This window comes from Musa acuminata, chromosome BXJ3-5, assembly GCF_036884655.1.
Source record: "Musa acuminata AAA Group cultivar baxijiao chromosome BXJ3-5, Cavendish_Baxijiao_AAA, whole genome shotgun sequence".
Taxonomy (NCBI): Eukaryota; Viridiplantae; Streptophyta; class Magnoliopsida; order Zingiberales; family Musaceae; genus Musa; species Musa acuminata.
This window is the reverse complement of record NC_088353.1, coordinates 30,723,051-30,745,674: the sequence shown is the minus strand read 5'-3', so window position 1 is coordinate 30,745,674 and position 22,624 is coordinate 30,723,051. Positions and strand designations below refer to the sequence as shown.

At 39.0% G+C, this 22,624-nt stretch overlaps 1 protein-coding gene across 3 annotated transcripts in view; it reads left to right on the top strand.

The window, feature by feature from the left end:
• Nucleotides 1-18,465, top strand: part of LOC135638753 (uncharacterized) — a 77,347-nt gene extending 58,882 nt beyond the window's left edge. For 2 of the 3 annotated variants that reach the window (XM_065152089.1, XM_065152087.1), the window contains 6 exons: nucleotides 12,142-12,222; nucleotides 12,315-12,479; nucleotides 17,041-17,121; nucleotides 17,312-17,374; nucleotides 17,448-17,537; nucleotides 17,854-18,465. In XM_065152089.1, the coding sequence (XP_065008161.1) occupies nucleotides 12,142-12,222; nucleotides 12,315-12,479; nucleotides 17,041-17,121; nucleotides 17,312-17,374; nucleotides 17,448-17,537; nucleotides 17,854-17,964 (591 nt within the window). In that variant the 3' untranslated portion in view covers nucleotides 17,965-18,465. The remainder of the gene's footprint in view (nucleotides 1-12,141; nucleotides 12,223-12,314; nucleotides 12,480-17,040; nucleotides 17,122-17,311; nucleotides 17,375-17,447; nucleotides 17,538-17,853) is intronic. The other variant, XM_065152088.1, reaches the window with a different exon arrangement.
• The last annotated feature ends 4,159 nt before the right edge of the window (nucleotides 18,466-22,624 follow it).

Genomic DNA, 22,624 nt, shown 5'->3' with positions numbered 1-22,624 from the left:
AGGGAACCTTTTCTTAGCTTCATTCTAGCTTTCTAGCTCATTTTGTTTGCCATAGCTCATGCTACAAGCTGAAAACTGACATAGGATATGAATGTTATTATTAAATTAAAGTGTTAGTCATCTCAGCAATTGGGTACCCCCTAGGTGGTACTTGGATGGATACCACGACTGAGTAGCACCTAGAAGGTGGACATTGAAAGTTAAGCTGGCTGCTTCACTTGTGTGAAGTTTTTGGGTGACAATTTCTCTTGCCCTAGAAATCCTTTTAACATTGCATCAAGTTGTAAGACCCTCTTTTATTTGCAACTGTTTATGCCTCACCTTTATGCAACAAGTGGTGAGCAAGTGGGGACGACCATGATACTTTGCTCTTACGTGGTTTGGTCTAGTGATTTAAAAAGCACTAGGCTCCAAAAGACACCAAGGTCCAAAAATGCTCGAGGCGCTAGGTGCTTGCTCAAGCGAAACGAGGCACTAAAATATAAAAATATATAATATAATTAATAAATATAATTATACTTCGGATCCTTTAGATAATTATACTTTCATGTAGGATCTTTTTTTGATGTCATTGGAGAATCTATTGAGTTGCTTTGTACACTTGCCATTTATCTTGAAACCTATCAATAATTTTAAAAAAATAAAAATTAATAGTATTAAAATAAAAATAATATATTATTAATTTAATAAATAAAAATACTGTTACTAGTATACAGTTAGCAGTATACTGTTAATATACTGCTAACAGTATACTATCGAAATGCGAAGAGTGTGAGTAAGAGGAAGATCGAGGCTGCTGACTAAGAGCAACGATAGTGGTAGCAGAGGTAGTGGCAGCGAGAGCGGGAGCGGCGATAGTGGCAGTGGCAGCAGCAGCAGTAGTGTTAGAACCCTTGCAGATTCTAAACTTGGGGTTGATCTCTTTAGGGGATCGGCCTTCTTGGAACTCTATAGGGGTTCCTCAGTCCAAGTTGCTGCTCAAAGGCTGCAGAAAAGATTCATTTATTGCTTATGAAAAGAGGAGAAAAACATGGCTATTTATAGGGCTTCTAAACCCTAACTCCTAATAGGACTCCTATTCAAGACTCCTACTTCTAACCAACTCCTAATAGGACTTCTACCCAAGACTCCTATTCCTTTACAACTCCTAATTCTTCTCTAAGAAACAACCTCTTAACCCTAGCTGGCCTCTTCACCTCTTTAATAGGGGTCGGCTTAGGTAGGTTTTACATGAATGTCGCTCTCAATTAGGACTCTCCTAGCTAGAGTCCTAACAGACCCGCCCTCTTCAAATCAGCCTTGTCCTCGAGGCTGACGATTCATGAATTTTGGGAATTTGATCTTCAAGTTTTCATAGTTCTCCAAAGTGACATCTTTTGTTGGTAGGTTCACCCACTGTATTAGCACTTTAGTAGTGGGTCGTCATCGTCGAGTCACGATCCGTCGATCAACAATGACACTTGGCTAGGTCTGGAGTTCTCCTTGGGTAGTCATATTTGGTGGGTGGCTTTGGGCTGTCTCCAAGCACCTATTTACAACTTCTGTCTGGCTGTCGATTTGTGGGTGATATGCCGTACTCCTTTTCAATTTAGTACCCTGCATATGGAATAATTTTGTCAAAAATCTGCTCATGAAGATGCAAGTAGAATCTATCATAAGCACAATGCGTCCCTTATAGTGTAATTCTTTTGAGTCCCAATTGTAATGAGCCACGGAGCTTGGTGCTTCCTCCAATTTTTTTATGATCTTACTAGTCTCCGAATCTTCCTGCCATTCCATCTTAATATCCTCAAGGAAATCGCTGGTCGGAAGTGAAACGACCGAAAATTCAGCTTGCTCGGGTAGCTGCGAAAGCACATCTGCAACAACATTCTCTTTCCACTTTTTGTAAGTTATTTCATAATCAAATCCAAGAAGTTTTGTTACCAATTTTTGCTGCTCAAGGGATAATATCTTTTGCTCCAAAAAGTACTTGAGGCTTTTATGGTCGGTTTTAATTTGAAATCGTCGACCGATCAAGTAGGGTCTCCACCTCGTTGCTGCGTGCAGAATGGCGAGCTTCTCCTTATCATATGTTGACATATTTTGATGGGAGGGAGACAATGCCTTGCTAGTGTATGCGAGTGGTCGACCATATTGTATGAGAATAGCTCCAATTCCGACTCCAGATGCGTTCGCCTTAATAATGAAGGGTCGGTTGAAATCTGGTAGTGCTAGCACCAGCGTCGTCGTCATGGCCGCCTTAAGTTTGTCGAAGGCAGCAAAGGCTTTGTCCGACCATTAGAAGACATCTTTTTTCAGTAGGGAAGTAAGTGGTGCACTGATCTTTCCATAGTTTTTCACAAACTTACGGTAGTAGCCTATTAAACCCAGAAATCCATGTAGCAATTTTATGTTCTTCAAGGTCGGCCAGTTCTGCATTGCTTCTATTTTGGAGGGGTCCACCATCACACCTTCCTCTGATATGATATGCCCAAGATATTCCATCTTTTGTTGCAGAAAGTAAAAATTCATAATGGTCGTTGTGTGTTCGAAAGGCGATTTTCGGTATGCCTTTTTCACACACTCGTATTTGATGATACCCGAATCGAAGGTCCAGCTTTCTGAAGATTTGTGCTCTCTTTCATCTAGCAATTCATCTACTACTGGAATAGGGTATTTATCCTTGATGGTTATGCCATTGAGAGCTCGGTAATCAACGCATATTCGCTATGTTCCGTCCTTCTTGCGTACAAGTAGCACCGGTGAAGAGAAGAGACTGCAACTTGGCCGAATAACTCCTGTTTCGAGCATCTCTTTTACAATCCTTTCTATTTCATCCTTCTGAAGATGTAGATACTGATATGACCGAGTATTTGTTGGAGGTTTGCTTGGAAGAATCGTTATATAATGATTATGTCGACGGGTACGAGGTATGTTGTGCGGTTCGTCAAATATATCTGAAAATTCAGCAACCAAAGGAAGTAGGTTTGGATCTTCAAATTCTATTGGCTCTCCCTTAGTTTGCTGCTCAAGTTGTACCAAAAAGCTGCTGTATGCTTTATGCAAAACCTTCTCCATTTGTTGTGTGCAAATCGTCATTACGTCGCCCCTACGTTTCCTGTACAGTATCACTTGTTTCTCCTTACTGTAAAATTTCATAATTAGTTGCATAAAATTCCAAGAAACATCACCTAATGTCGTCAACCATTTAATTCTGAGCATGACCTTATGATCATCAAGAGGGAGGAGGAAGAAATATGCAATTATCTCTTGGTCCTGCAGCAACAGTTTCACTCACGGGCGCCTATGATCATACTTCAAAATCCATTCGTCAGTGACCTTAACGTCAAACCTGTTGCAATTCCCGATAGGCAAGGCCATCCGGACAGCAACTTTACTATTTAGGAAGTTATTAGTACTACTCGTGTCGATGAGAACAGTGATCGGTTGTTGTTTGAGAAGGCCTCCAACTTTCATCGTTTGCGGGTTTGAGTAGCCAGCTAGTGCATGTACCGTAACTTCGGTCGGTTGTGGCTCTTCTTCTGCATCTTCTTCTTCATGTTTAAGGCTCTCTTCTGGATGTTCAATGACCTCTTCTTCTATTGGTTCAATCATAAGAAGTCTCCCTTTACTATAGCGATGCTTATGGCTCCATGGCTCGTCGCAATGCCAACATAACCCTTTCGCATATCGCTCCCGAAGCTCTTCTCTTGTTAACCTCTTTGGTGTAGGGACTCCATCGACAGTACGGGGGGCTGAGAGCTTCGATATTGCTGGTCGAGGAGCGACCCTAGTCCTTCGAGCTTCATGGTTCAATTGCTCCTCTTGATGTCGTGCGAAAGAGATGGCTGCCATAAGCGTGTACGGTTGTCGCGCTTTAACTTCTCCTCGGATCTTCAGCTTCAAGCCCTCAATGAAGGTCCCCAATAGCTGTTTTTGAGACCAATCACGAGTTTGATTAGTTAACCTTTCAAACCTGGTTTGGTACTCTTGAATGGTGGAGGTTTGTCGGATCTTTGCTAGTTGTCCGTCAATGTTCTCGTAATCGGTTGGTCCGAAGCGGATCAGCAGTCCTTCTTTGAATTGTCGCCATGAAAGGACTCCATAAGTATGTTCAAACCAGTCAAACCACTGTATAGCATCCCCTTCAAGATGTATAGCTACAATTTTCACCATTGATGCATCCGCGGTTTTGTGGTACCGAAAATATCGCTCCGCACGCGAGATCCAACCAATCGGGTCTCCTTCTTCCCATCTAGGGAAGTCCACTCTCATGCATGGATAGTTGGGGTCGATCATAGAGCTTCCCCTCTCTTGGAAGTCATATCTTCGGGCTTGGTGCGATTGGGCAAAGCTCTCTCCTTGATGTGATTTCTTCAGGCTTAGTGGTCGGCCCAATCTGAGTTCGATAAAGAGCGTCCGAATCTTATCCTCCATTCGCGCCTCAAAGGCTTCGAATTTAGCATTGATTACCTCCTCAGATGCCATAGTATATGTCGCCAAATCTATGATGTTAAGATCTCTCTTTTGTTGTCGGGTTAAAGGCATGTATTGGTTGAGAGAGGTGATGGTTGAAAGGGTTGGTGGATTGGTGGATGTAGGCTAAGGTTTAGGCTTGTTTTGTGGCTATTTTGGGTGCAGTTTGAGGGTGTGGTTTGGTGGAGTTTTAGGGCTGTGGATGAAAGTTTTGGATCTATGGCATATGACAACAAAGGTTTGATAGAAATCAGTAGAAGTTGCAGCAAGTATGTATTGTCTTGTAAGAGCAGAATTGTCGTCGAAGAAACAGCGGTTTCTCGACGAAATTTTCACCAAGAACTTAAGAGAATTGAGGAGGGAATTGACAGCAAAATCACAGTTTATATGACAGCAAGGATGTCTAATTTAATCAAGAAAATTTCGGCAGTATAACAGCAAGGAAATTGGTGCAAGTTGCGATAGCAGAATTCTCGTCGAAAAATTTCAACGGCTTGGGACGAAAATTTGCAGCAACACAAAATCGTTTTTAGAGATGAACTCCTCAATAGATCAATCTTAGATGAAAGCCAAGATGATCTATGAAGTATCTAAGAAATTTCGTTCAGAAAAGATTGCAAATAGATGGGTTAAGGCAACAATATGTGGCTGAAATTTTCTGTAGCACAGATTTTCAAGTGTATCAGATTGGACATAAAAGATCAGTGGTTTATATTGAGATTTTTTCGACGAAACCAAAGGGAAATCTACTGTTAGGAAGTGTCAAAGCTATCATAAAAATTTCGTAGAGATTTGGACAGAAAAAAACATAGTATCAAGATCAAACAAACAGTGCTATACGGCTGAAATTTTACAATGCAGATTTTCAAGTATAGTAGATTAGACGTAAAAGATCAATGGTTTATATTGAGAATTTTTTGACAAAACTAAAGGAAAATCTGCTTTAGGAAGTGTCAAAAATGTCATAAAAATTTCGTAGAAATTTGGATAGAAAAAACACAGTAGCAAGATCAAACAGATAGTGCTATGCGGCTGGAATTCTGCAATGTATCTTTCGTCGTAGAGATGAAAACTTTGTGACGAAAAGTTTATGCAGCAATATAGGAATAATATTTTTGGGATTTTTGAATAAGGATAACTAAATTGCAGCAGCAGTAAGGTAGGAAACCAGAACCTGTTGCAATTCACGGGGAGATCAAAGGATGATCCGCGGTGGTGAAGATGACGACGGAATTTGGCGATGATCTTTTAAGTAATTGTGGGAATTGTTTTAGGCAGCTGTGATGGGTTGATGGATGGCTGTGGAAGGACAGCGAGATGCCAAGAACGCTGCTCTGATACCAGATGTTAGAACCCTTGCAGATTCTAAACTTGGGGTTGATCTCTTTAGGGGATCGGCCTCCTTGGAACTCTATAGGGGTTCCTCCCTCCAAGTTGCTGCTCAAAGGCTGCAGAAAAGATTCATCTATTGCTTATGAAAAGAGGAGGAATACATGGCTATTTATAGGGCTTCTAAACCCTAACTCCTAATAGGATTTCTACTCAAGACTCCTACTTCTAACCAACTCCTAATAGGACTTCTACTCAAGACTCCTATTCCTTTACAACTCTTAATTCTTCTCTAAGAAACAACCTCCTAACCCTAGCCGGCCTCTTCACCTCTTTAATAGGGGTCGGCTTAGGTAGGTTTTACATGGATGTCCCTCTCAATTAGGACTCTCCTAGCTATAGTCCTAACAAGTAGCGACAACGGTGAGCAACGACAACAACGGCGAGCAGCGATTGTGGCAGCGGTGAGCAACGACAGCAATGGCGAGCAGCGATAGTGGCAGTAGTAGCGGAAAGCAACGACAGCCGAGAGAGGCAACGACAGCGGAGAAGCAATCTCGGTTGTAAAATCACGAGCAGGGTTAAGGTTGGGAAAGTCACGAGAGGGATGTTGGGAGGCTGATATTGGTGCTTTAGTTGGTTCGATCGAACCAACTAAAGAACTAGAGACCGAACCAGACCTAAAATATTGGTTCGGTCGCTTGGTTTAACACGGGCGCTCGCCCGAAGCGCTAGCGCTTAGGCTCAGGCGACACCCCAGGCGGCACCTCTTTGAAGCGCACCACCTAGAAATGAAGCGAGGCGCTCGGGCCGCGCGTCGCCTCGCCCGAGTGCCTATTGAAATCGCTAGTTTGGTAAAACTACTTTTGTATTCATATGGAGATACTTCTTCCGAGTAGTACCTAAGAGGTGGGTATTGAGGGTTAAGCTAGTTGTTTCGCTCTTGTTTGAAGTGTTTGGATGATGATGTCCACCTTACCACTTCTTAGGACCTTTGTGACTGCATTGAATTGTAAGCACTTATCTATTGATTCTAGCAAGTGATATGCAAGTGCAGACGGCCAAGGCATTTTGCCGTTGTACACATTTAGTTAGGCTAACTTCTTTCATGTGTAGTTAACTGGGCAATGAAGTACCACATTATCACACACCTAGCTGATTTTGCGTAAGTCATGCAGCACCGTTCGATGTTTGCCCACAAAAGGTTAACCTCCTTGTAGAGTTCCCTAAGGACCTACAAAAGAGAAGACAGATGAGTAGAAGCATTAAACTCGAGATCTCACAAATAGATATTTCATCAAATACTTAATAAGCAAATGTCAAATACAAAGATGGACTTTGTAAGCTTTGAATGGTCGTATAATAAAGGGTCCAAGGCAATCTGCCACATTCAAAAGTCCTTACAAAAGAGTGCCTATATGACACCACTATAGAGCTAAGCAATAAACCAACATAAGGCACTACCCCAAGGCCTATCTAGCTATATGTCACCCTAGCAGATCCAAGATGCTTGGATGACTGACGTTTTTGGTTATTTTGTGCATATGGAAAACACCTAAAATGGCTGGCTAGAGGTCTTATTTTTGGGCGGCTTTTCCTTTACACGACAACCACATACATGCTACGTTTACAAGCCTATAACGACCACAAAACCTAACCAAAATAGGGACATAAACAAAAAAAAATACGAACATGCATAAACATTACATCGAATACCTTACGAACTGTTGATGACATTTTGCCCCACTTATTCTTGGCTCCCAATTATTCTTTGTCATTGTTGTTGAGTAGTTAAACTTTGATTTATTAACACTGCTTTAATTCGCTAATGACTCCGACTATGGTGTAGGGTTGGTTGAGTCATGCTAATCTGCTAGTATCTATAGATCTTTCAAATGAAGGAAAAGACCTTGTTGTGTGCTAGTCCCTCGAACATCTTATGTTGATTGAATTGGATGAATGTAGTTGGAGCTTTAACGAGCATTGCCTTGTAGAATATAAAGTTTTAAGGCCTTTCCTCTATAAAATTTGACCATCAATTTCTCTTTTGCTTAGTCGTTACCTCTAAATACATTCACATCACTTATGCTTTCAATTATTACTCTATTAAGAATAAAGTGGACAATCTACCTTTAATAGAATCGATCACTATTGGGGAGGGTTTGGTACCTATTGTCTGTTGCTATGTCTCCTCGAAGGATCTTCAAAAATGTGTAGAGCTTATCTGCTAAATAACTAAGAGAACTAGGGTATTTGGCTTCGCCCATTCTCTCAAAAGTTAAAAAGAATAAGGTTGCTTGATCTCGCTTGCTTCCTAGAGGGTTGTACTTCATGTATCAAGTTGGTTACTAGTTTTCGTCCGCTCTTTACTTATACTTTTGAAGCACTTGAAGTATTGCACTCCTTGCGCTGTATTAGCTACTATGATTTATCTTCTCATTGTCATCGAACTTTCAAAATATGCCCAAAAATAACAAAATTTCACCCTGACTAAAGCAATTCTTTATTAGTTTTTATCATCCCTCTGGGATTGTACCACCTCTATTTTTGTCACCTGCTTGGAGTAGAAAAGGATACAACACTACGTGTTGCCTACTTCGTTCATTGGTTGAGCACTCTCGCATTGATCCAAAGTTCCCAACATTCGTTTACTTTGATGAGTAGCTCGTCGACACTTGTTTTACTAAGTTCCATGGCCTTTGCCCTTTTGCCTTGTCTGGGTACTTAGAGTTTGCCACTACACTCTCTATTGTCTTGGCCCCTCTTACGACCATATGCTCTCCCTCAATGAAAGCAAGGGATCGTTGGCTCTACGGAATTCCTATTTTTGTGGTACTGTGGAGCTTCCTTATGCCTATAACCCTACTATCTATCGCCTCACATCTGTGTCCCTTTCCTACTCCTTGCATTGGCAAATCTACCTCTATGGCACACCTCCAAGTCTACATCCATTATGTCCGATGCTTGGTTTTAGGTAGCTAAATCCTTGTGGACTTATCATCACTTCCGCACCCCTTTCGACCACCTGCTTCAACACCTCTATGTTCTTTGAGCAGTTGACCTTGGTCGATAGAAAGATAGGCTATAACTTCCACGCATGGCCTCTGCTACTATGTTGTAGGGTTCGTGTCGTTCTCCTTTGCATCTTTGGTAACAATGTTCACTCACTCAGCCTTCTCCTTTGACTTGCTAGGCTCCCTCAGGCGAATGAGCTCTAGAGCAGACGACCCTCTAGCAACTTCAATCATACCTCCATATTACCAAGTCATCCATAGGACTCTTTGTACTTGCACTCAAAAGATCCACCATTGCAATACATAACCCTCATATGTTGATGTCTAAGGCTTTCATCTGATACAAAATTTGGTGCACTCCTGGAAAACTCACCTTTATGAGACCATGACATTCATTCCTTTAATTCAAGGCCCTTCTTACTATCGTGTTGCTTACTAAACTGTTCTACCATAATCCACTGCATCATATCACCTCCTGATAATGTCTTTATTGCACTTTAATCTTTGTGTGGTGAACTCAAACTACGATATCTCCATGTGTGGCCTTCGTCGACATATCACTAGGCCTTTACCATCTTTAATTGTGTTCCCTCCATTGGCAATTAACCTTTCTCCATCCGCACTTGGGTCACTCACGGCCAAAGCATAGCTCTAGGTCAAGCTGTCACCTACTAACTCTTGAAGTCCATCGACTTAACTGAAAATTGGTGTATCATTATTTGGATCCTAGGCTTATGCCCTAGTGTAATCTCTATTGCGCACAACTTCCTTTGTGACAACTTGAATGGTACATTGCGGCATATTCTTCATGAGCATCTACCTCTATGGTCTCTTGCCTCGTACCATTCCAACTTCACCATTGCAAATTGAGTTGGCCTCCTACCTTAGTCTCTTTGTCAATTGCCTTGCCAAGATGAAGTGCATGTGCCTCAATTTTCTCTTTAACTTTGGCATCGTACAAGATAAGTCCGCTCCATCAGAATAAGGAACCCAGGGATCAGCATGGTTCCGCTCTTGTCTCTGCAACAATTCATGTCTTTGATCTTTCCAAGGAAAGCTCCACGAAGTTGGTACTTTCGCTCTATATTATGTCTTCTAATTCAACTCCTTTTATGCGACTTTAGTACTTCATGAAGTTCACCCAAGTTGCTTTGCTTCTTGGTTTGCATTGAGATGATGGTGGTCCTCGCATCCACCATATCATGGGTTAACCCTTTGTTGAGCCCGATATTCTCCTCATTTACTCTTAGTGTGTCTTCGTTTGGTGTTGCCTTTGGTTTCTCCCCTACTTTGATCATGCAATGTGTCTCTCGATGCATCATCTCATATGAGATCTTATGATGACTCCTTACTACTTGCTCGTTTGAGCTTTATAAAGCTTCAATCTTGAGGTACCTTTCACAATATATGCAATCCAATGCACATGAATCTCTCACGAGAGCATCGGGACTTAACCCTTGAATACTTATCTCATTGGAGCAACTTCTTTCTTTGTATACTTCTTTCTGAAAGTTTCGGAGATCATCTCTTTTGACTACTTTGCCTTACTGAACAAACTGTGTGTTGTTTTGCCACTGTGAACACACTTACTAGATCGTGACTCTTCATCAATATAGCCCTCTGTTGAGCCCCACCAAGCCTAGCAACATGCTGAACCCATTGCAAATGTATGCATCCTTTGTGTTGAAGAGAAAGTTTTCATGCTCCACAGCGTCGAATTTCGATCACCTAGCAATGGCCATGGATAGTTCATCGTTTTTATACAAGGTATTACATGAGTATCGAATTATTCGAGTCAACAATTTCCCTTATCTTCGCTAGCTTTGTACAAACTCTTTCAATCGTTGAGCAACCTATGCCTACTTGCACTATCTCACATTTGCTAAGCGCCCCCGCTTGCATTAAACACCATCAAGTTACGTTGCCAACGTCGAACTGTAGCTCAAAATCAGCTATCTCATCCTTTCTGCGCTATGCGTTCTTCCTAGCTCGCTTGTCTTCATAGTGCTTCTCGCACGAAGGGTTGGTCATTCCTTTAAATGCCAATCTCGAATGTTTGCTCCTCTGAGTGACTCTTTTCACTATGCCTCAATGTCCGTTTCCCTCAAACGATCACACATGCTAGATGCCCTCCACATAGCCCTGTTTGGTCCCCTATGTTGCATGCCAAGTGTTTTTAACATGTTTATCCTGCTCTGATATCATATGTCACATACTTGATTTTGCTTAAGTTGTATAGCATCCTTGCATGTCTATCTACAAAGGGTGAGCATCTTCGTAACCTCGCAAGGCCCCTTAAGGACGTGCAAAAAAGAAGATGGGTTAGTGGAAGTACTAAACTCAGGATCTCATAAGAAAACATTTTTAGCAAACACTTGGTAGACAATGCAAAATATAAAGATGGACTTTGTAAGCTCTGAACAATTGTGCAATGAAGTTCCTAAACAATCCATCGTGCCCAGAACTCCTGACGAACGAGTACCCATATGACACCGCTACGGAACCAAGGGACAAACCAACCCAAGATACTATCCCAAAAGCTCATTCAGCGATGTGTCTTCTAAGTAGCTCTAAGGTGCTAAGGTGTTGAGATGTTGATGTTTTTAGCTATTTTGTGCACATGGAAAACACCCAAAATGGCCAGCTGAAGATTTTTTTTGGGGGTAGTTTTGCCTCTGCGTGATGACCACACACATGCTGCGTTTACAAGCCTGAAATGACAACAAAACCTAACCAAAATGGGGCTGCCAAGCCTATTGCAAGCCCCTTACATGTTGTTCAAGGCATGAACAAAACAGAAAAGCACAAACATACATAGACATTACATCGATCACCTTCCCTATGAATTGTTCGTGACAACAAAGATTACCCAGATTAACTTAACCCATGACTGTAAGCATGACCAAGTTAAAAGTAATTTGAGTTGTAGAATTTGCTCATTACTAGGGCAAATTTTGCATGAAGCTATGGTCAATGTTTAGTGATAAATCTCAAGGTTTCTTCAGTTTGCACCTTGATAAGATTGATGTAAGACTGGAAAGTTCTATGATGATACGAAAGAGCAAGATATACAAATCCAACAAGTGTTTTTGGCCAAAATTTTGACTATCCAAGTGTTCTAATTTTCCGACTGAAGCAACTCAAATGGTTGCACATACATCTGTATATTCTTTGAGGCCTCAGAGCATTTGTACCAACAAAGTAGTTCTTGATATATATATACTTATACATATGTATGTATATATAACTGTTATTTTTCTTTGTTTAGTTGATATTTTCATTTAAATTACATCTAAAAATAGATTTGACAATTTTATAACCTAGTATACCATAATTTTAGCAGATTAAGGCAGGTCATGTTTATTCTGTTGTTGAAGGTCTAAATGCCTCAATTTACTCCCAGAGGGATGAAATACTTGAGGTTAGTAGATGTTTCTTGTGAATTTTTCTTATTCAAAGAGCAAACTTTACTGTAGAAATATTGATAAATTAGTCATTATTTTCTTAAAACAGAGCATAAATTCAGAAATGGAGGATAATCCATCTATAAAATTTCTTCAAGCTTTTAACAAAGAGCGGAAGCTTTGTGGTCTCTTTTCTCCTCTTCAAACCATTTATATTTCGGAAGAGCCTCCTATTTTGTTGGGCAGATCTGCATCTATTTTGTCCATATCACAGGTAATTGTTCCTTGATGTTTTATGTCAGAAATTTGTGTAGTTGAATTTTACATAGGACAAGTCATAGTTTCGAACTGGAAGAGAATCATTTCATTTCTTTCTACTGTAAAAAAAAATCAAGTCAATTGCTTACCACTAAATGACAAAGCTACTTCATGTGTAATTTCGAAAGCTGTCTCTCTGCCCTGTTTATTTCTTAGAATCTTAGTGTTATGGAGTAAATCTGCTAATGGCACCTGCCATCAATACTATTCAGAGGTGAAGTGATGGATCCGAAGAAGAAAACAATTATGTGGGGAAAAAGGTTGTTCACACTCAAGACATTTGACGAGCATGATGTGGTACTGGCTTTTAACAGCCACTTTTACTTGAACAGGAACTTGTTTTCAAACTAGTGCTGCTATATGTCATAATAATTAGCTCTAAGCCTTCCTATCAGTAACTCATGACTAAATCTTTGCTGTTTTCTCCAAGGTTGCTTTTGGGACCTTTGTGCCAACCATTGACTCTGGATAGTCCTGAGAGCCTTTTCAAATCAGAAATGAGGCTTAACATGCTTGACATTATTGTTTGAGCATTCTAAAGCACCATGATCTAAAAGTTTTTCTAGAAGTATTGTATTTTTTTTCTATTGTATGAAGCACCTTCCATTGTTTCTTTTTTGTTTTGTTCCACCTTTCAAATCATATCAATAGTGGAGTCAATGCTTCATGATCTCATGCTGGAAATCTCAAGCAATAGTGGTTATTGGATCTTCACACAATAACTGTTTCTCTTTCAAGCCACTTTGTGTAGCAAAACTAACATTTTAAATTGATTGGTAATGAACTAAATGGGGCCTAATAAACTTCCTTAACTTACTTAGCTTAGCGATGAGTTCTATGCTCTTCTTTATAGTCTTTGCAAACTGAAGATGATTTTAGGTGATTTGCTTCTTTAGTGCATTAGATGAAATTGTAACAACCATAATAAATCTTTCAGCCTGCATACCACTTAGGTACCATTGCAAGAAACTTTATCATTAATTTTGCTTTAAAAGCTCACTTTCATGAATTACCATGGCATGAAACTCAACCTGTTTCCAAAGGGTGAATTGCAATCAACTACCGGTGATCTAAATGATGCTTTCAATGAAACTTCTCAATTTGAATACTCAGTAGGAATCAACTGTCAGTGATCTTAATAATGCTTTCAAGGAAACTTCTCAATTTGTTGTCCTCATTAGGAACACTGATAATATGATAGCAAAACAAATTAGATGCTGATGATGCTTCATGAGTGGTTAATTAGCTGATGATTATAGAATGGGCATCTAGATTTAATTGCTCTTCCCCTAATGAAGGTCCTACTTCAATAACAGTTATAGTATCAACTTTCTATAAAGGCTTATTTTTATTGGCAGAACTGTTGATTGTGGTTGCTTTTATGTGTGTTACATGTTCTGCACCACACATTGTTTTATGCTTTACTTCATTCATGATAAGCATTATGCACTGGTACCTCAGAAAACAATATGCACCAATAATTACAAGTGCAGAACCATGTATTGCTGTTGTGACAACCAATGTGCTTGCATTGACACTGAGCTCCTAGATGCACAAGATTTTTAGAATATCAGGACACGCTAATCTTTTCTGGATAAAGAGGAAGCAAGCATCTGAGTGAAATTCTACAGAAACATGAGGATGCAGAAGAACATTATTATACACATTCTATTAGCTCAGTTATTTCATTAGCATTTTGAGGAAAATGTCTAATGAAAATTTATCCTATGAGGATTGTATAAATCAACATGTGTGTTTGAGCTTTTGTGGTTTTACTATGATCTGTGTATTGCAGTTTGAACATTGTGTCGCAGACTTCTATTCCAATTGTGTATGATAAGTTAAACTAACATAATTGAGAGGTGATTGGAACCAATCAAAATAGGTGATTACTAGACTGAAATTTACTACGATGTTCTAACAATGGATGTTGCCCATATTCTTCTAAGTTGGCCTTGGCTATATGACCTCGATGTTATCAATCAAGGGAGGAAAAACAACTGTCTTTTGGTACAAAGTTAAAAACATCATCATGCGACTAGTGAAACCATCGAAAAAGGGCAAATCAAGAGCTCCTAAGTCCTTTTCACAAGCCCCAACCACCAAGGGAACTCCATTTACTGGATCCTAAGTCTTTAGAAGTAGAGAGCCTAGACAACAATTTTGTGTGGCCATCATCACTAAAGAGATTCCTAGCCCTTGCACTGCTAACTAAGGTTAAATCCTTGTTAGATGAATTTTCTATTATCATACCCATTCCACACTCACAATGCAAAATGTGAGTTTAGATTTTGTCCGTGGACTTTCTAAAACAACCTATGGCCATGATTCTATTCTAGTTGTTATTGATCGAATTTTAAAAATGACTCATTTTATCCCTTGTGATAAGACTAATCATACCTCATACATTGTTAAGTTGTTCTTTTGGGAAGTGGTTAAGTTAGACAGTTTGCCTCAACCATGGTGTCTGATAGGGAAGTAAAATTTGTTAACAATTTTTGAAAGCCTTTTGGAAACAATTTGACACAACATTGAAGTTCTCTTTAGCCTTTCGCCCTTAGATTGATGGCAACTGAGATTGTTAATCATTCCTTGGGAAATCTTCTTACATATTTAGTTGGGGAGAAATTGAGAAACTAGGACTTAATGATACCACAGCATAGTTTGCATACAATAACTCAGTCAATCGTTCCACTAGAAATAGCTCATTTAAAGTTATTCTTGGCTTTAGTCTTGACCCACCCATTAATGTTGCACCCTTGCACTTACTATCACACCTAAAAAATTAGCCCACTCCTTCGCTCAACTTATCTAAGATTTGCATACTACGATTCAACATAAAATTACCCAAGGTAATGAAAGTTACAAACTTGCTGCCAATGCACATAATAGGAGGCAAGAGTTTCAAGTTAGTGATTTTGTGTTGGTTGGTATTCACCCTGAGAGATTCCCCAAAAACTTATTCAAAAAGTTACATGCTCGAGCTATTGATCCTTTCCCTATTATCCAAGAATTTAAATCTAATGCATATATGCTCGATTTGCCTTCGGATTTAAATATGTCTAGTTTTCAATATGGAGTATTTAACTCCATATCATGGTATTTTTAAACCTCCTCCGTCTATCAATGTTCTTGCAAGTGACAATCCTCTCAAAGCATAGACTCTTCCACAATATAGGGATGATGCAGAGGCTATTCTTGATGATCGTCTTGTTACGTCTGCTACTAGCATCACTCAACACTTTCTTATCAAATATCATGATTGTGCAACTTCTAATATGCCACTTGGATTACTTAATAGAATTTCATGATTTTGCACTAGACTTATTGGACCAGTACTTTATAGACCACTCTTTGGGGTCGAGTTATTTTTCATCAAGGAGAATGATGGAGAACCTTTTAGGTTTATAAAAGATTTTAGAAGAGTTTATTCTACACAGAATTCAACAAAAAGTCATTAATTAGCTACCCTAGTAATTCTATGAGTTGTAGGAAGATAAAGAGTCTTTTAATCTTTCTAGATGTTAACCTTGGGACTACTTTTGTAATAAGTGCAATCTTTTTCTTCTCAACTACGATAAGTTTTTAAAGTTGTTTAGGTTTCCTAGGAGCCCGCATTTTGGGTTTCTAAAAGACATAAGTCCCTTAGAAGTAAAAGGAGGAAGTCTAGGAGTTTACTCTTGGGGATCATTGCCCACATTTATTGTACTAAAGCTCCTAAAACCCTATAAATAGTCGAGCTTGTCAAAGGATGAAAAAGCTCAGATTTGAGTGAAAAAATTTGCATCTTCTCTCTTCTAGTCTCTTATTCTCCTATCTAAGCTCACTCCTCTCTTACTCTCTGTCTCTACTTCTCTTGCTGGTCTACATCACCTATAGTATTTTTATAAGGTGACAGCAATTGTTTTTTATGTATACAGGAGACATGCTCATTAAAAGATGTAGACATGTAGATTCTAAATTGAGTTCTTTTAACATTTTTTTTATTTATGCTTCTATTTTGTCACACATAGATTCTTTTTTTTTAACACTCTTGCCTGATTTGTCTTAAAAACTCTTAAAGTACTTTGCCTAAGCATAGGGTATATAAATATATATTTTGGTATATATTTGAAATTGCTCCTAGACTTGTATAATTGCAAAATGTGCTTTGTTCAAGTCATCTTATTTAAGGCTACTTGTGCCTCTTCTCTGACTCGATTGATGGGGACAATGTCTTTTTTTCATATCTACCATATGGACTGGCTAACATGAATTTGTTTTGGGGTAATGGAGAATATACCAGTATCTCACATCTTATCAAGCCAGATTTTTTTCATTTATAAACCATTTGTTTTATAACATGAATTTGCTTTTTTGTGTGAATGTGTTCAATGGAAACCACAATGTGAGGTTGAGTTTTTCGAATAGCTTATTCCTGAAAATTTATGCTCTGCAAAATACTAACAGAGAAAAGAAGATCCTAGGTTTACTTGGTTCTGTTCTTAATTTAATGTTTATTTTTATTTTCCATGCAGCTGCCACAATATGTACTCGATTCTCACTTGGGCACTTTGACCAGTAAAACAAAGAAATCCATAATTGACTTTTCTCCTGTTGTAAGTCCCTCTATATTTTTTCTTGTCAATTGACCTAGTTATAGGGTATATTCATTAAAAGAATGGATAGATTCTGCTACAGTTATAGGAGCTTCTTGTTTCTGTTTCTGAATTTGTTAAATATAGTATATATTGAAATCATAATGTTTCCAATTTATGATAGTATATATTGAGTCGATTTCTGTTTTAGGCCATTGGACTTGGAACATTTCTTAAGCAGTTTCATCCTTCTCATATGACCCAATATGTACAGGTAATGTCTCACTACATGGAGTAATCTCCTTAAGTTTGTCATATTTTTTCTTAGTTGATTTGTCTTAATGCAGTACATGGGTCAGTATGTAAGAATTATGGCAGAAATAGCATATGGAGGGGTCTATGATCCTCAGATATTGTCTGGTGACCCGGCATCGGAGGTATTTACTCGTATTCATTATCCAATAATCATCTCGTTATCTTTTTAAAATCATCTAGTATATGACATTAACTCCTGATTGAATTCTAGGTACAGATTTATGTTAAGAATTCTTGAATGCTTTGGCAATTATTAGACACCTCATATTGTGGCCTTTTTTCTATGGCATGAAGTTTTTTCCTCCATTTGTTATTCTTCCATGTCATCATTATCATTCTTTGCATTCTTTGCCTTCATTGCCCATAACAATAATATTCTTGTTGAATTTCTTGTTCATTGCTTACCACCTGCCTCTTTGTTGTCTTCAATTTTTTCAGGTTCTGAAGCCAGCATTCTGGTTGATGTATTTCTGTAGACATATGAGCATCTCAAAGAATTTAGCAGAATCGTGTCTACCGCTGTCTCTTGTTGCCATGCTACAGATGTGATCAAGTCAAGCTCCCGCTGAGGAGATACCTGGAGCTGCATGGTGTCAGGCCACCAAGAACGATATCTGGGAAAGCTTAATGTACATGTCATCACCTAATAACAATAATGTTGATGTCTTGGGAAGAATTTTGCCTACAGTCATCTGAGCACACCTGAGCACACGTGATGGAACAGAGTGATGCATAACCAATCATCAATGACGATAGTGATTTGATGCATGATCGATGTGCAAGGACAAAGAACCATATCAAGGAAATAGTCGTTTATGATGATGAATTGTTCTTATGATTCATATTCAGTCTGACCGATTGATAATTTATTGATTGAACCACTTCTGAGGGTCAAAATACAGAAAGATTTTATTAGAAAGTATTGATCACTTGGCAGATATCACGTTGATTTTGGCATTCTAGTTACTGGTAATGTTCATAAGGAGGTAGACATACATTTGTATTATTACTCTATTCCTTGGTTTTCCAGTTGAGGCTGAACTTTTTACAGTAGTAGTGACCAAGAATGCCCTTTTGACAAAATTATTATTTATATTTCACTCAGTTTGAAGATTTGTTATGATTCACATTTGGAGCAACAAAAATGTATTAAAATATGAATATAAAATTGATAAATGAAAAAGAAATCTATCCTGGTGCCTTTGGTAGAAACATATTATATATGAATATTTTTATTCATTCATACAATTAAAAGTAAAGCGTTAATGGTGCTGAGTAAATGTGCAGATTGGTATTTTATGTTATTTATTGGAAAATTGGAAAGTCAATGTACGGATAAAAAACCATTCGTTATAAAATCTATTGATTTTTTATCAGATATATCCCTTATAATCGTTTCTGCGGGGGGAGATTTTTTTTTTTTTGGAAGTTACACAAAAATGTTCACTTTGGATTAAATGACATCATGACCCATGAAGGATTTATGGTTTAGGTCTTTTTATTTTTGTGAATGGGTCAGTTTCAATTATTTTTAGTTGAATCGATCTATTAGGAGTATACGTGAGAGTTCTAATTGAATTTTATTGAAAGTGGCATTCATGTAAAGCCTACTTAGTCGACCTATTAAAGAGAGGTGAAGAGGTCGGCTAGGGTTAGAGTTAGTTGGGAGGTTGTTATTAGAGTAGGAGTCTTATTAAGAGTTGGTTAGAAGTAAGAGTCTTGAATAGGGGTCTTATTAAGAGTTGAGATTTAGAAGCTCTATAAATAGTTATATATTCATCCTCTTTTGACAAGCAATATATGAATCTTATTAGCGGATTTTAAGCAACAACTTGGAGGAAGAAACCCCTATAGAGTTCCAAGGAGGTCGATCTCCTAAAGAGTTCAACCCAAAGCTTAGAATCCACAAGGGTTCTAACACTTGGTATCAGAGCAATGTTCTTGGCGTCTTGTTACCCTTCCATAGCCATCCATCAGCCTTCTACAATCGCCCAAAGCAATTCCCATAATTGCTTAAAAGATTGTCAACGAATTTCACGGTCATCTCCACCATCGCGGATCATCCTTTGATCTCCTTGTGAATTGCAATAGGTTCTGATTTCCTACATTACTACTGTTGCAATTTAGTTATCCTTATTCAAAAATCCAAAAAAATCATTCCTATATTGTTGCATAAACTTTTCGTCGCAAAGTTTTTTATCTTTGTGATGAAAGATGCACTGCAGAATTCTAGCCGCATAGCATAGATTGTTTGATCTTGCTACTGTATTTTTTCTATCCAAATCTCTATGAAATTTTTAGTTTGTTTGATCTTGCTACTACGATTTTTCTTTTTAAATCTCTATAAAATTTTTATGATAGCTTTGACACTTCATAAAAGCAGATTTCGCTTTGGTTTCATAAAAAAAAATTCTTAATATAAACCATTGACCTTTTACGTCCAAATTGCTACACTTTAGGCGTAAAAATTTGCAATAGTACCTTCCCGTGATCCTTAATTTTTCTGAACCTTCCACCACCCCATGCCATTAATGGGTCAACAGAAAAAAGACAGGGACATCTATGATCTACAAGCATATACTATGGCTTCTCAAGATCCAATTGATGCTAAATTTGAAGCATAGGAATCTCGGATTGAATCGCGGCTTAAATCACGCTTGGAGGACAAATTGCGTGCTTTATTTGCAGAATTTAGAATTGAACAACCGTCGAGTCCAACCAAATTTCAGCAAGGAGAGAGTTCAGAGAGGCCTCCAGAGAGGGAGGGACAGCCCTCGGACATGCATTAGCCATGCATGAGAGTAGACTTCCCACGATGGGAAGAAGGAGACCCGGCGGGGTGGATTTCGTGCACCGAACATTACTTTCACTACTATCGAACGTCGGATGATGCTATGGTGGAAATTGCTGTCATCCACCTTGAAGGAGATGCTATTCAATGGCATAATTGGCTGGAATACAATCATGGGGCTCCGACGTGGAATCAATTTAAGAACGCACTGTTGAATCGTTTCGGACCTACGAAGTATGAAAATATCGATGGCCAACTCGCAAAGATTCGACAAACCTCTATGATTTAAGAGTACCAAACTAGGTTTGAGAAGCTATCCTACCTTGCTCGTGATTGGACTGACCGTCAATTATTAGGAACATTCATCGAAGGACTCAAGCCAAAGATAAAAGGGGAGGTTAAGGTGCGGCAGCCCCGTACCGTGACAACTGTGATTTCTTTCGTCCAAATACAAGAAGAACGACTCAACCAAGATGCTCGGAGGATGAAAACCTCTCCTAGGCCCACGATATATAAACCTCCTTCTGCTCCTAGCCGTCCTTCACAGCCAAAAAAATTGATAAGAGAAGAACTATGTGATCGATCAGCAAAGGGTCTTTGTTGACATTGCGACGAGCCGTGAAACTACGATTATCGCTGCAAAAGGGGCTGCCTCCTACTGATTGAACCTCTTGAAGACATGTAGGAGGAGGTCCAGGAGCATAAGGAAGAGGTCACGAATGAAGAACAGCAGCTGGTCGATATTACGATGCATGCCCTTGCTGGTTATGCGAACTCGCAAACGATGAAGCAATAACCTATCACTATTCTTATTGACGCCGGGAGAACTAATAATTTTGTGAATAGCAAGGTTGCTGTCTGGATGTGGCCTTACCTATCGAGAATTGCAACAGGTTTGATGTTAAGGTCGCTGACGGATGAATTTTGAAGTGTGATCATAGGTGCCCGTGGGTGAAACTGTTACTGCAGGATCAAGAGATAATTGCATATTTCTTCCTCCTCTCTCTTGATGATTATGAGGCCGTGGTCAGCATTAAATGGTTGAAGACATTAGGTGATGTTTCATGGAATTTTATGAAACTAATTATGAAATTTTACAGTAAGGGAAAACATATGATACTGCACAGGAAATGTGGGGGCGATATAACGACGATTTGCACACAACGAATGGAGAAAGTTTTGCACAAAGTATGCAGCGGCTTTTTGGTACAACTTGAGCAGCAAACTAAGAGAGAGACGAAAGAATTTGAAGATCCAAACTTACTTCCTTAGCTTATTGAATTTTTAGATATATTTGACGAACTGCGCAACCTACCTCCTACTCGTCGGCATGATCATTATATACAGATTCTTCCAGGAAAACCTCCAACAAATACTCAGTGTTAGGACTCTAGCTTGGAGAGTCCTAATTGAGAGGGACATTCATATAAAACTATTAGGACTCTAGCTAGGAGAGTCCTAATTGAGAGGGACATTCTGTTAGGACTCTAGCTAGGAGAGTCCTAATTGAGAGGGGCATTCATGTAAGAGGTTTTTTCTTATAGAGGAATTAGGAGTTGTAAGGGAATAGGAGTCTTGAGTAAGAGTCCTATTAGGAGTTGGTTAGAAGTAAGAGTCTTATGTAGGAGTCCTATTAGGAGTTAGGGTTTAGAAGCCCTATAAATAGCCATGTATTCCTTCTCTTTTCTTAGGCAATAGATGAATCTTTTCTACAGCCTTTGAGCAGCAACTTGGAGGGAGGAACCCCTATAGAGTTCCAAGGAGGCCGATCCCCTAAAGAGATCAACCCCAAGTTTAGAATCTGCAAGGGTTCTAACACCTGGAATCAGAGCAGCATTCTTGGCATCTCGCTGCCCTTCCACTGCCATCCATCAGCCCTCCACAACCGCCCAAAGCAATTCCCACAATTGCTTAAAAGATCGTCGCCGAATTCCGCCATCATCTCCACCACCGTGGATCATCCTTTGATCTCCCCGTGAATTGCAACAGGTTCTGGTTTCCTACCTTACTGCTGCAGCAATTTAGTTATCCTTATTCGAAAATCCAAAAAAAAAAATTGTTCCTATATTGCTGCATAAACCTTTCGTCACAAAGTTTTCATCTCTACGACGAAAGATACATTGCAGAATTCCAACCGCATAGTACCATCTGTTTGATCTTGCTACTGTGCTTTTTCTATCCAAATTTCTATGAAATTTTTATGACATCTTTGACACTTCCTAACAGCAGATTTTCTTTTGGTTTTTTCAAAAAATTCTCAATATAAACCATTGATCTTTTATGTCTAATCTGCTATACTTGAAAATCTACACTGTAAAATTTCAGCCGCATAGCACTGTTTGTTTGATCTTTGATACTATATTGTTTCTATCCAAATCTCTACGAAATTTTTATGACAGCTTTGACACTTCCTAACAG